The sequence below is a fragment of the Octopus bimaculoides genome, chromosome 21, assembly GCF_001194135.2.
Source record: "Octopus bimaculoides isolate UCB-OBI-ISO-001 chromosome 21, ASM119413v2, whole genome shotgun sequence".
In the NCBI taxonomy this organism is placed as follows: domain Eukaryota; kingdom Metazoa; phylum Mollusca; class Cephalopoda; order Octopoda; family Octopodidae; genus Octopus; species Octopus bimaculoides.
The window spans coordinates 37,555,423-37,568,167 of NC_069001.1; the positions used below are offsets into that span (position 1 = coordinate 37,555,423).

Consider the following 12,745-nt stretch of genomic DNA (forward strand, 5'->3'; position numbering starts at 1 on the left):
ACACACACACACACACACACACACACACACACATACACCCTAACACACACACACACACACACATATACATACACCCTCACACACACACACAGAGAATAAACAGAAATACCTTGCTGTAAATCTTTCTCTTGAGAAACGGCCGAAGACAAGAGTTTTTCCAGTTGTTTCCACAGTAAATCCACAACATTCTGGATGACACCATCACTTAGTCTCTCGGCATACATCCCGGTGCCAACGGCAACGATTTGCAGAAGGTGTTGACAGCCCAACTGGAGCATGTTGTTCAACTGGAGGGAATTCAAGGCAGTTGGTGGTATCTGCATGGTGAGGGGCACAGTGTGAGCATTCTCACTGAGGCAGTAGAGGAGGGGGAGCAGCTGACCACAGGACACGGCAAGGGACAGGTCAGCCGGACAATACTTGTTGCTCATGGACAGCACAGTGGACAGGAGCAGCTTCTGCCTGGTGCTTTCCTCCAGTGTTTTAGATTTCGATGTCGTGACCAATGCCCCGACAAGCAGCTCATAGATTCGGTGGACTGCTAACTGCACCTCTTGTTGGCTTTGGGCTCGCGCCGCCTTGATCCCATCCTGATAGTGACTTCCGTCAGGCAGAGCTGATGTTGTTTCAAATGGTAAAGAACTCAATCCGAAGCAACCAGACAGGAACTGGAGATGGACAGAACTAAGAAGAGTGGTCAGTGTAAAATCTTCAGGTGAGCTGGTGTTGCTGTCCTGACTGTCGACACTGGACTGGCGATTGTTAGCTGTTTTATCTTTCTCTGTGGACAGCAACTCAACTATTTGGTGCAGTGAGTCAACACGTGATTGTGCCCTCTCTTGCTGATGTTCGAGGGATTTAGCAAAATACATCTGATACATAATATGTTCGCCGCACACAAAGTGGAAAATGTCCAACATCAGTTCTTTGATGCACAGTTTCCGACAGGTGTGATGTTCGTTCTCTTCACCAAAGTATCCAGGTGTAATATCACCGACACGCTCTTGGCGCCACCGGAGACGGCGCAAGATTTCTTTCACTTTCTGTAAGGATTCCATACTGGTGTCTGGCAAAAGAGAAAGAGGGAGAGAGTGAAAAAGAGATAGGAATACGGAATCATAATTAGAAAAGTGAAAATATGAACCCTAATTCCTGAAAATGGTTAACCCTTTCTGGACCATAAACTAAACGAGTAGATGCTTGTGTGTTTCAATTCATGTGACCAACATATATCTGATTCAGACACAATGTATCTCGGACTACATTACATAACATGTCCTGCTTCATTGTTTAGCCCCAGGCCAGTTCTGAACCAGCAGGTCAAGGATAAAACATATTCCAACTGTAATTGTTTTTTTATTTAGGCATAGTATATCTAAGACTACATTATCTAATGTGTCCTTTCATTCTTCAGCTGCTATTTCTAGCAATTCAAATGACAGTGTCACGGTTGCCTTATCAACTGAATATAGTTTTGTTGCTGTTGCTGAACCCAATAATCAACAGCAAAAGTATAACCAAAGCTCTTCCAATCGTGCCCACCCCCATCTCTTTTTTTCAGACATAGTGTATCAAGGACTACATCATCTAATGTGTCCTCCATTATGTTTTTAATCCACAAGGGTATAAACTAAAGACCATTTCGCTGCCGCTTTTTAGAAGGGTGACCAACTGCTCAGGGTCACCTCTTACATTTGTTATTGTTCAACGGTGTGGTGGCTGTCATCCCACCTCCTTCACTGAAATAACCATCGATCTATGTCAGAAACCAACATCTGCCAGACCAAACACAGGAAGGACTAAATACTTACTTTCTCCTGAGAGAGGTGTAGCTGTACCATTGCATTGCGCAGCTGTGTAGCGCAAACCTCCATTGCCAGTGTTCTACAAAAAAAAAACAGCATATCAGTATATGTGTGTGTGTGTGTGTGTGTGTATGTGCAAGAGAAAGTGTATATGTGTGTATATATCATCATCAACATCATCATTTCACATGTGTTGCCCATGCTGGAACGGATTGGACAATTTGACAGGGGCCGGCGAGGCGGAAGACTGTACCAGGATTTACTGTCTGTTTTAGCAGGGTTCCTGTGGCTGGATGCCCTTCCTAACACCAAACACCAACCACCTCACATATATACATATTTCTCTGTGTGTGTGTGTGTGCTGTGTACACACACATAAATAAATGGTGTTGATGATGATGGTGAATGCTGATGGTTAAGAACAGAACAAAGACCCACCTCGCTACCAGTTTCAGTTTCCCCATTTGACTCCTCAATGTCATTCAAACAACAAAGGTTCGGAGAGCTACTCGTCCGTGTTACGGATTTCTTGTTCTTCCTTGGCGACAAATAAAGCCGTCTCTCTGTATTATGGTCTGACAAGGAAAAGAAAAAGAAAAAGAAATGAAAGCAAACAAACATAATTAAGAAACAGAAAGAATTTATCTCGTAAATTTCTTGGGAGTTGGGTGATGGTTAACTTTAATGTTTGCTTGTTTAGCCCTAATTAAAATTGGTTCAGCAATGACCATCCAAGTTTTTTGGGGGTATAATGTATCGAGGACTAAATTATCAAATGTGCTCTTCAGCAAGATGCAATTTGAGGAAAATCTAGCTGCTGTTTCTAGCAAGCTAGGTGGTTACATAGAGACTCCCTTTTGGGTAGTGATAGTGGCATTGTTTAGCTTTAAGCAGACCACATCAAGCCCAATTATTCTATTTGTTTTTGTTCAAACTGGCCAGATCAAGCTCTACACATCTACCCTACAATGTCATTCTAAAAATATAGAATCACATCATCAAAATCTCAAAGCTACAAGATAAGCCATGATTAATTCAAAACCGTGTCATTAAATAAGGATTAGGTTTTAGGGGTTAAAAGGGGTGCGTTAATTATTTCAGCTTGGCTGTGTTTGTAGACAGTTGAAAAGAATACCTTTAACCTCCACAAAAAATAAATAAAATGATAGCATTGTAGTTGTGGGGGTCCCCCACCTGTCTCCTGACAACCAATATTTTTAGACCCAGTCCGCCACTGGCAGAGAGTAGTATGTTAAATGAGACAGGGTTGTTATGTCCCTGGGGCAGCTTTTGTAAATAGTGAGATATTTACCTTGTGCTACGTGGGACCGGCTGCCGTAGATTGTATCAGACAAAACAAGCTCTTCATCTGAAGAAGACAGATAACATAAAGGCATGAATACATATATATACATTAATAAAAACACATGCGTTTCCCCCATATATAGTCTCACACACACACACACACATATACATTCTTTATTCTTATACATACATATTCTTTATTCTTTTACTTGCTTCAGGCATTTGACTGTGGCCATGCTGGAGCACCACTTTAAAAGGGTTATTTTTAGTCAAAGAAATCATCCCCTAAGACTTATTCTTTGTAAGCCGAGTACTTATTCTGTTAGTCTCCTTTGCTGAACTGCTAAATTACAGGGACGTAAACACACCAATAACTGTTGTCAAGCAATGGTGGGGGGCATAAACACAGACATATGGGCTTCTCTCAGTTTCCGTCTACCAAATCCACTCTCAAGGCTTTGGTTGGTCCCAAACTATAGCAGAAGACACTTGCCCAAGGTGCCAGCCATGCAGTGGGACTGAACCAGGAACCATGTGGTTGGGAAGCAAGCTTCTTACCACACACCCACGTCTATATGTATACACACATACAAATGAAAAGGAAAGACAGACAGATGTTGCATAACAAAACTGATGAATTATTTCACTGGTCTCCTGTGTGCCACAACCCCAAAGTTTTGGTGAAACAAAATCCAAGAAGGAAAGATTAGTTGCTACAATATAAACACAGAGGCACAGGAGCTGTGGCTGCTATAGCCAGGAACCATATTCGACCTCCTGAGATTCGTCTTGTATAACAGGACAAACCAAAACTTATTGAACACATGAAGTACAAGCAGAGAAACACCTTACCTGCTAAAGGTTGTCTTACTCCGATAATAAGAAACACACATCTTTCTAACCAGGTGCGACAGATATCTTCAAAGGAACTGTCACCAGGAGATTCTTTCAACTTGGCACTGCCGGAATTATCAGCTTCATCTTGGAAGAGACAAGAGAACATACAGAATTAATCAGAAGAGATATGGGTGTACTATTCGTTTTTATTTTATTAGATTATGCAATGAGCTGGTAGAACTGTTGCTGCATTGGACAAAATGCTTAGCAGAAATTTCTTTGGACTCTTTATGTTCTGAGTTCAAATCCAGCCAAAGTCAACTTTGCTTTTATCAACTTGGGATTAATAAAATAAAGTACCAATCAAGAGCTAGACTTGATGTAACTGAATTGACCCCTCCCTTAAAAACTGCTGGCCTAAATTAAAAAGGGGGTGAATTTTTTTTTTATTAGCTTATTTAGAGGAGGAAAGACAGTGTTCATGTCTCCTTTTTGAGTCCTTGCATCTGCTAGAAGGAGAGGAGAAAGCCATCTCAAGATCAGCAACTTGTTCTGAAGACTTGCAATGGTGAACTCTGCCAAAGGTGCCCAAGGAGCAGGTGAGGATGTTAAACTGGGTGACAACAGAGTGGACTCTGCTAAAGGTACCCCACGACTAGGTGGAGGTGATATTAAACAAAATGACACATTTACCATGCAAAAACTGCAACAAGCTTCCACACAGTTTCCAGTTGACAAATTCTAACAAGACAGTGGTGGTGGTATTTGAAGTGATGTCCATAGAGTCAGAATTCTCACACCCACCCACCCAGTACCTTTTGAACCACATCAATTGTTCAAACAAAATTTGTTAATTTTATCCAAAACTTTGAGGAGCCAACAAAAAAAACTCTATGTGGTCACTTCCCCTGCTAGAAATAACAACCAAATCTCAAATCATCCCCTACAGTCTAAAGAGAAAAAAAGAAATGACACATTAGATAATGTACTCTTAGATAACATTATGTCTGGAAAAAAGACATGATGGTCATGGCTAAATACCTTTGACCACAGGTCTACTAGATCAGGACTAACTTTGGCAATAAAAACAACAGCAGCAATAACATCATCATCATCAAAAATACCTTTTATTTTCTCGAGTCCTTCGTCACTTTTGCCAGCTTCCCTGATGTCTTCCTCTTCCGATAAGCCATGGCCTCGTTTATGTGTTGTTATTCTGTCCGAATGTAAAAGTCCAGAAAATTTGGGGGCCTGATTCGGAGACAATTTATATCCAATAAGTCGACTGCGTGATTGATAAACCAGTCTATAAGCCATCACAAGACTGCGATTGGGTCTGAAATGAGAAATGCAAAATCATCATCATCCAGTGTTTTAGATCTGGCTTTTGTCCCCGTTAACGGGGTTGGCCAGATCTACCTCAATGCCATAGCAACCGAGGAGGCAGATGCAGCTCACCCCAACCTTGGGGCTGACTGGTGCCTATTCTCCTTTGCTATCATGAGGCTTTTTTGGGAGCTAGATTTTCTATGGGGAGCATACCCTTGCTTACGTCCAACCTCAGTTTCTAGACCAAGGCCTCTACCACAATTTTTAAGAAATGTGGTGGGAAACTAGCTCAGGAAGGCAGGGACACTACTCCCTGAGATCCCTTTCGGAGTCCCCCAACCAAAAAAAAAAAAAAACTCTAGAGGAGGCAGAACTACACATGATACCTCTAGAGGAGGTATCAGGTGTAAGATATGTGTGGAAGCTGGGGAAAACAAAACGATGAAGCAAGCAAGCTCTGTTGAATGAAGAAGTCTTTCTTTTATTCTTTTCCTTGACTGTGGCCATGCTGGAGCACTGCTTCGAAGGGTTTTAGTCGAAAAAAAAAACTAACCCCACACTTTACAATTATAACATTTAATGAAGGGCACATTGGATAATGTAGTTCTGGGTGACCTGTGACTAGGAAATGGATTGCCTTTTAGTCATAAAGTTACAGGATCAAGTCTAATCCAGGGTGAAGCAACAATAGATACAATACTTATAATTAAAACTCAAAAAAATAATATAAAATAAAATAACTCGAAATCACTTACCTTTCTGTGGATTGGGAAAAGGAGAGGAGGTCACAGTGTTTCAGTAACGCTGCCAGCAAGAACCTGGACACTGTATCTAGGGAGACATCTTTCATTTCACATGTATCCCAATCTGAAGAAGACAACATACCAAATTAACCCTTTTGATCTCAACTTCTCTGAGACCACCCCCACCCCTGTTTCTATGACACAAACTCCCTACTTAAAACTGATCTAAATTAACACCCTGAATCAAAATTTCACATTTATTTATGTTCTAAATATTAGCTTTATGTCACTAAAGTTATTTTACTAAATTCCTTATTTTTTTCAAAATTTACAGAAACAAAATCAGTGCATTTAACAAAAAGGTTTAACATAGTCAGTTGGAATTTCAGGGGGATCTAGCTGCTATATCTGTAGGTTGTTGTGGTTAAGACCTCTCTTATTATTAATGAGGAGACAAATACAGACTGAATCCTTATAACTCTTCTTTCTTCCTCACTATGAGGTTGGACATGTTTAAAAAGTTTAGAAACCATCTTAATTCCTTTGAAATCAACCCAAGACTGCCAATCAATGATACAAAAACTTTCTACTAAATTAAAATTTTCCACCAAAGTTTAAATGTTAATTTACGTTCTAAATACCAACATAATAGTTACTAAGTTCATCATCATCTTTTAATGTCTGTCTTCCATGCTGACTGAGATTGGACAGTTTGCCATGATCGAATGTGTTGGAGGACTGCATCATGCTGCAATGTCTGCCATCAGAAGGTTTCAAGGACTGGATGCCCTTCCTAACACCAACCACTTTTACAGAATGGACTGGGTGCCATTTTTGTGGCTATTTTACTAAGTTCTTTGTTGTTTTCCAAATTCATTGAAACAAAAGCAGTTTATTTCCACAAAAACGCAGTAATTAAAGAATTACGATGAACAAAAATAAGGCAGGTTTTCTTTGTTCCCTCAAAACATGGAACAATTATAAATAATTTCACTTTCAAAACCCCCTTAAACCAGTTTTTAAAAATCTTTTAGTCAGGAGACAGGGGTGAGCCTGTGACCTTTAACAGGGTCCTTGATACTGCCAAGAGGCAGGCAAGGGCAGATGGGGCCTGGCCTGAATGATTACAAGGGTAACTGTACATCAAGGGGCTGGGTCATCCCTGTGGAATTCTCACCCTGGAAGATGGATAGGGTGTAGTGGTGAAGTTAGAATGTCTTTTAGTACAAGGTCTGATCAATCAGAAATTACCTGGGGTTAAACAATAACGAACACCAATAACACCACCACCACCACCACCCGAATCACCATCATCACCATCATCATCACAACTGTCGTCATCCTTAGCACCATTATTACCACTGCCTCCAACACCAGCACAGCTAGCAGCATCATCACCAGTATCACCACTCCAACTATCATCACCACCCCTTACCTCCCTCCATAATATATTTCCATTTCCCATGTTAAAAAAAGGGTTCACTCACCTTTTTTCTCAGCATACTCAAACATCATCTGTTGTACATGTTGCACCGGTTCCTTTGGAATGCCAAGACCAAGTTCCAGAAGGAATATGGTATCGGCATCGAAGTTGAGATCCTCGGGAATGTTTGCTTCAGAGGGTTTCGACGACAGAATCGAACACATACTGTCATGGATGATCAAATCTAAAGGAAAGGAGAAGGAGAATGCTGATTAAACATTTTCAGACTGTGATTAATTAATGAAGGGGTTAATTGTATGGCTTAATGGAAGCTTGTTAGTAAGGGACTAAACTAGAGAGAGAGAGAATTAAGTGCCCCAGTATGACCATAGTCCAACAACTGAAACCAGAATAGATAAAAAAAATAAGAAAGAGGCAAAGATTAAATCAAACAGAAAAGAAGAGGAAGAAGCACATTACCTAATTCAGAAGCTTGTCTTTCAAGGCCATTGCTGAACAAACGACTGTCAAGCCACGTCGTATTGACTTTCTCTGAACTGGACAAAGGAGGACCAAGTAATAGAGCATGTAATGACCGACCAACCAAGAGTGAACATGACCTTTCTAGGTCAAGTAACCATGACCACTGCGATACAGCTGGACACTGAGAATCTGGCCAAGAGAAATTCATTTCAATTATTATTAAATATACACATCAATTTGTCAAATGGTTTGCTTTAAGTCTGTTTACTTTTTATTGTTCTGGGGACAATAAACAAATGTACCAATAAAATACGGGTATATAGATTTAATATTCCTATAAAACATCTGAGATGTTAATGGAATTATAATAGAAGCTTAAGACTAGTTTTACCTTTCATCTTTCTGGGGTTCACAAAGTACCAGTGATATACTGAGGTAGAATTGTTATTCCTATAAAGTATCTTAAATGTGAGTGGAATTATAATTGAAGACTAACTTGTTTCTCGTTTTAACCTTTAAGTATTCAGATCACTGTCAAATGTAATCCTTATTTAGAAAAACATTGTTTTGAACTAATCCTGCATTATCTCATGTGATTGCATATTTTTGGAATGACATTGTAGGGTAGGTGTGAAAGGCCAGACCTGGCAGTTATGAACATAAATAGGTAGAATATTTAAGCTGGATATGGTTGGTTTCAATGCTAAAGGGTTAAAACAGTCAGGTGTGATTTGAGGGAGATTTGTCTGTTATTTCTAGCAGTTTCACTCACTGGTTTGTTGTCACCTCTTTCTCTTGATTTATGAATGGTGGTGGTGGTGGTGGTGGAGGTGGTGAAACAATACATTAAATAGCATAGTGGCAGATGGGATGGTCATGGCTGGATCACAAACCCTCATACCAATAGCCGGCCACAGTCTGTAACTGAGATATTTAACCCTCTAAGACCTGGGCCCCTGTGTCTAACTTTACCCTCCATCTGGGCTATTGAGCGAAAAAAAATAGTTACATATATAACTCAAGAGTAACAACAAACCAGGCAAAGCAATGGACAGAAGCATTGACAAGAATCACAGAAAAAAAACAAAAAAACAGAGAATAACAATGGGCCTGTCTCTCGGCTACCGATTTGTTCACCGGAATTGCTATATTCCTCATCACTTTCACCCATTTGATTGTTTGAATCACTCTCATTGCCTGCATAAGGGTAAACTCTTCACCCAAAGAATAAATATAACCAATAATTTCCTCAACTGTAAGGAGTCTAGGCCTTGCTCGTTAACCAGGTGAAGTGCTGGTTTCATCACATGCTCGTTCCATTGCAAAAACAAAAGTAAACAACAGCTATGGGGAACACCATTAACAATGAGTCATAAAAACACTTGGCTACAAAGCTGCAATGTGATCAGTTGTCTATTTTCTGTATTCATCTTTTTCTATGCCTGTTGTTCATCACCATTTTACTGGGAATCCAGCAGAAGATGACATTTTAGCTATTCCCATTATAACAGGGATGTGGCAAAAAGAGGAACTCACCAGGTAGATCTGAGAGGTGGGGGTATTCTTCAATAATTTGGTAAGCTAAGAGGTTACGGTTGATTTTATCAAGGCATGGCAGGAAGTTGAGTAGATCATGCAACAATGGGGTGAGTGCTGAATGCTGAGGAAGTAACAACAGAGCGTAGATGACATGGACCAACATGGCGCCGGCAGGGGAATCAAACAGGATTTCTGCAAACAAAAGAAAAAAAAAAGACATAGGAAAATTAGAGTTGATTCAAATGAGAGGAAAGAATTTAAGAAATTTTTCATGTAGTTTTGTTTGCAAAATTTTTGACTTGTGGTTTTGTTATAAATGAATGAGGTAACATCTTCTACATGTTTCACTCAAATGTAGCACTGCATTTTTCACATGTAGCACCACACATATACATGCATCACAATGGTCTACTTTCTGGACACAGAAACAGGTTGATTACAAGGAAACGAAATTCTTTAAAATTTTTATTTAACAAATAAAATGGAGAAGGAAGTAGGGGGGCAGGGGAGAGGGAGAAAAATGGAGGACAAAGGGAGGTGCAGGAAGGGAGGGGGGTAGAGAAAGAAAGGGAGTATCTTTGATCTTTGATCAGAACAAGACTGATCTGGAGTTAAACAACAACAACGACAATAACAATGTAGTCCTAGATACATTGTAGCATCTAAATAATCATTTTTATTATAGGCAAAAGGCCTGAAATTTTGGGGGAAAGGTGAAAGTTGATTACATCAACCCCAGTATCTGACTGGTACTTATTTTATTGACCCCAGAAAGGACAAAAGGCAAAGTCAACCTCGGTCGAATTTGAACTCAGAACATAACGATGAACAAAATACCACATTTTGCCCAACATGCTAACGATTCTGTAGGGATGGCTAAAACTAGGATCCCTTTGATCACAGGTCCACAGAATCAGAGCTGACCTGGGGTTAAAAAAACAACAATAACAACGAGGGATATATTAGATAATGTAGTCTTAGATACATTGTGTATAAGAGGGGATGGCCAAAACTGGAACATCTTCGATTTGCTGGATCAACTGACCAGCATCTAAGAGTGACATATAATGCATTCATAGATGCATTATGTTTAAATAAAAGATAGGATGATCACAAGGGAAGCATCTTGCATTATAGGTCTACGAGACCAGGCTTGGCCTGGGGTTAAAGAATAACAACAACAAAAACAGGAAAACTGATTTACCTCCAACTTTCTTCAAAAGTGATGCGTTATCTTGTATATCTGCTATCATGTGGGAACAGCAGGTGATAATTTCTCCAGATAGTGGCAACATGAGAGACAAATGACGATGGAGCACTGAGCTGGCACTGGACTGGAAATAGAAGGGGAAAGGCTTCGAGTTCTATGGTTCTGGAAGGATTTCCACAAGATCAAGAATTGGGGACAAGAGAGAAGAGTATTTCAATTCAAATAAGTTCAATGATGTCATAGCAATAGGAATGGCTGTGAGGTTAGAGAGTTTGCTTCTCAACCATGTGGTTTTGGGTTCAGTCCCACTGCATGGCACCTTGAGCCAGGTTGTTTTCTACTATAGTCTTGGACTGAACAAAGCTTTGTGAGTGATTTTGGTAGATGGAAACCTAGAGAAGCCTGTCATATATGTGTGTGTGTGTGTGTGTGTGTGTGTGTGTGTATCCTTCTCTTGACATCATGTAATGGTTGTAAATAAGCATCCCCATCATACAAGTGAGGTAGTTCATTTCAATCTTCCACAGAAAACATGTCTGACCATGGGGACATATTATCTTGCTTGGAGAGAGGCAAAGATTGGTGACAGCAGGAGCATATAACCCCAGAAAATCTACCTCAATGACCCAAGCAAGTACGGAAAAGTGGACAGTGAAACAATGCTGAGGATGATGATGTATTTAATACCACATGTAAAAAGAGAAAAATTCTTAATTTATTGAAATTTATCGGAGAAAGCACACAAGAACCTAGCGGTAACTTTTAGCAATTCTCAAAGATGGGGGAGATAATTTAATGAGGTGACAATTTTTCAAAGTTAATTTCCATAGAGGAGGGAAAAGACTAATTGTTGTTCGAAGGCAAGGGGCAGAACAATGAGCATGTTTCGTCCTGTTAAAATCTCATCAGCACAATATAGTCTAACCAAACCATCTGGATCTATTGACACAGGATCTTTTTTTGTTACAAGTACTAAGAAAGGTTACAAAGACCTGAGTCACCATTGAGATAATATTTCATCTTTAAAATATAATATTTATATTTCAAATCGACAAAAGTTGTTCAGTCAAGCTTTAGCTAGAAGACAACAGCAAAATAAATTAGGATATGTTATGTGATTGTAAAGAGGGGAATTACTCAAGGTTTTAAAACAACAAGTTTTATATCATAGAATAAAACTATGGAAAGTGTGAGCTTAAAAATGAACATTCTTCAGACAAGAAACTTTGTGTCGTGAAATAAAAGAAAAAATGTTTAATCTCAACAAAATAGTGATTCGCAAGGTTTACATACCATGTCGTTATTTTCTGAATTGTTGCGACAATAAGCTAGCAAATGTTTGTGCAAGGATGACAATAAGCTGTGCAGATGGCGTGGAGGGGAGCTGTTATCGACACACAGCAGTTGTAAAGCTTTATCACTGTTCTTCTTAATTTCATTCAAAGCTTGTACCTGCACAAAAAAAAAAGGAAACATTGAAAATCCATCACTCAAATATTTACAGCAAAAAACATTCCAAATCAACAATAAAGACTTATTTCAAACACAGGCAGAGGAGAGCCAGTGGTTTTGAGAGGAAGGAGAGATCACCAATGAAGTTGGGTCCGGTACGTAGTGGGTCCTTGTTTCATTGACAGGAGAAGAATGAAAGGGAATGAGAACCTTGGTGGGAACCAAGATCACAGACATTGCTGCACTGGAAAAGATGGAGAATTACAAGCCACTAAAAGAAGGGATTGCATGAATATGGGAAATGGAGAAAATAACTGTCATCCTATCAGTTGTAGGGCCACTGGGAGCATTAACAACCAGGTCTGAAAAATTGGGATTGACATGAGGGTAGAACATGCTGAGAATTACACATGGTAAATAGCATTCGGTCTTTTTAGTAATGCAGCCCACTTCTTGCAAAAGGTTGCCCATGCTTGGTTTAAAACAACTTTGCATTTAGGACCTGAAGTGATTTTTTTTTGGGGGGGGGGGAAAGTATATCTTTTATGTTTCCAAATACGATATTCAATAAATGAAAAACAGAAGGAAAATCAATGCTGATAAAGATGGAATGTGTGTG

At 39.6% G+C, this 12,745-nt stretch overlaps 1 protein-coding gene across 1 annotated transcript in view; it reads right to left on the reverse strand.

Moving 5' to 3' along the window:
• LOC106868812 (probable E3 ubiquitin-protein ligase HERC1) overlaps positions 1–12,745 on the reverse strand; it is a 98,961-nt gene that overhangs the window by 57,244 nt on the left and 28,972 nt on the right. The window contains exons 16-27 of the mRNA XM_052975429.1: positions 11,968–12,126; positions 10,669–10,798; positions 9,462–9,656; positions 7,923–8,114; positions 7,507–7,686; positions 6,032–6,143; positions 5,072–5,283; positions 3,963–4,091; positions 3,118–3,174; positions 2,244–2,380; positions 1,812–1,884; positions 110–1,066 (exon numbers count right to left, since the gene is read on the reverse strand). Coding sequence (XP_052831389.1) covers positions 110–1,066; positions 1,812–1,884; positions 2,244–2,380; positions 3,118–3,174; positions 3,963–4,091; positions 5,072–5,283; positions 6,032–6,143; positions 7,507–7,686; positions 7,923–8,114; positions 9,462–9,656; positions 10,669–10,798; positions 11,968–12,126 — 2,533 coding nt within the window. The remainder of the gene's footprint in view (positions 1–109; positions 1,067–1,811; positions 1,885–2,243; positions 2,381–3,117; positions 3,175–3,962; positions 4,092–5,071; positions 5,284–6,031; positions 6,144–7,506; positions 7,687–7,922; positions 8,115–9,461; positions 9,657–10,668; positions 10,799–11,967; positions 12,127–12,745) is intronic.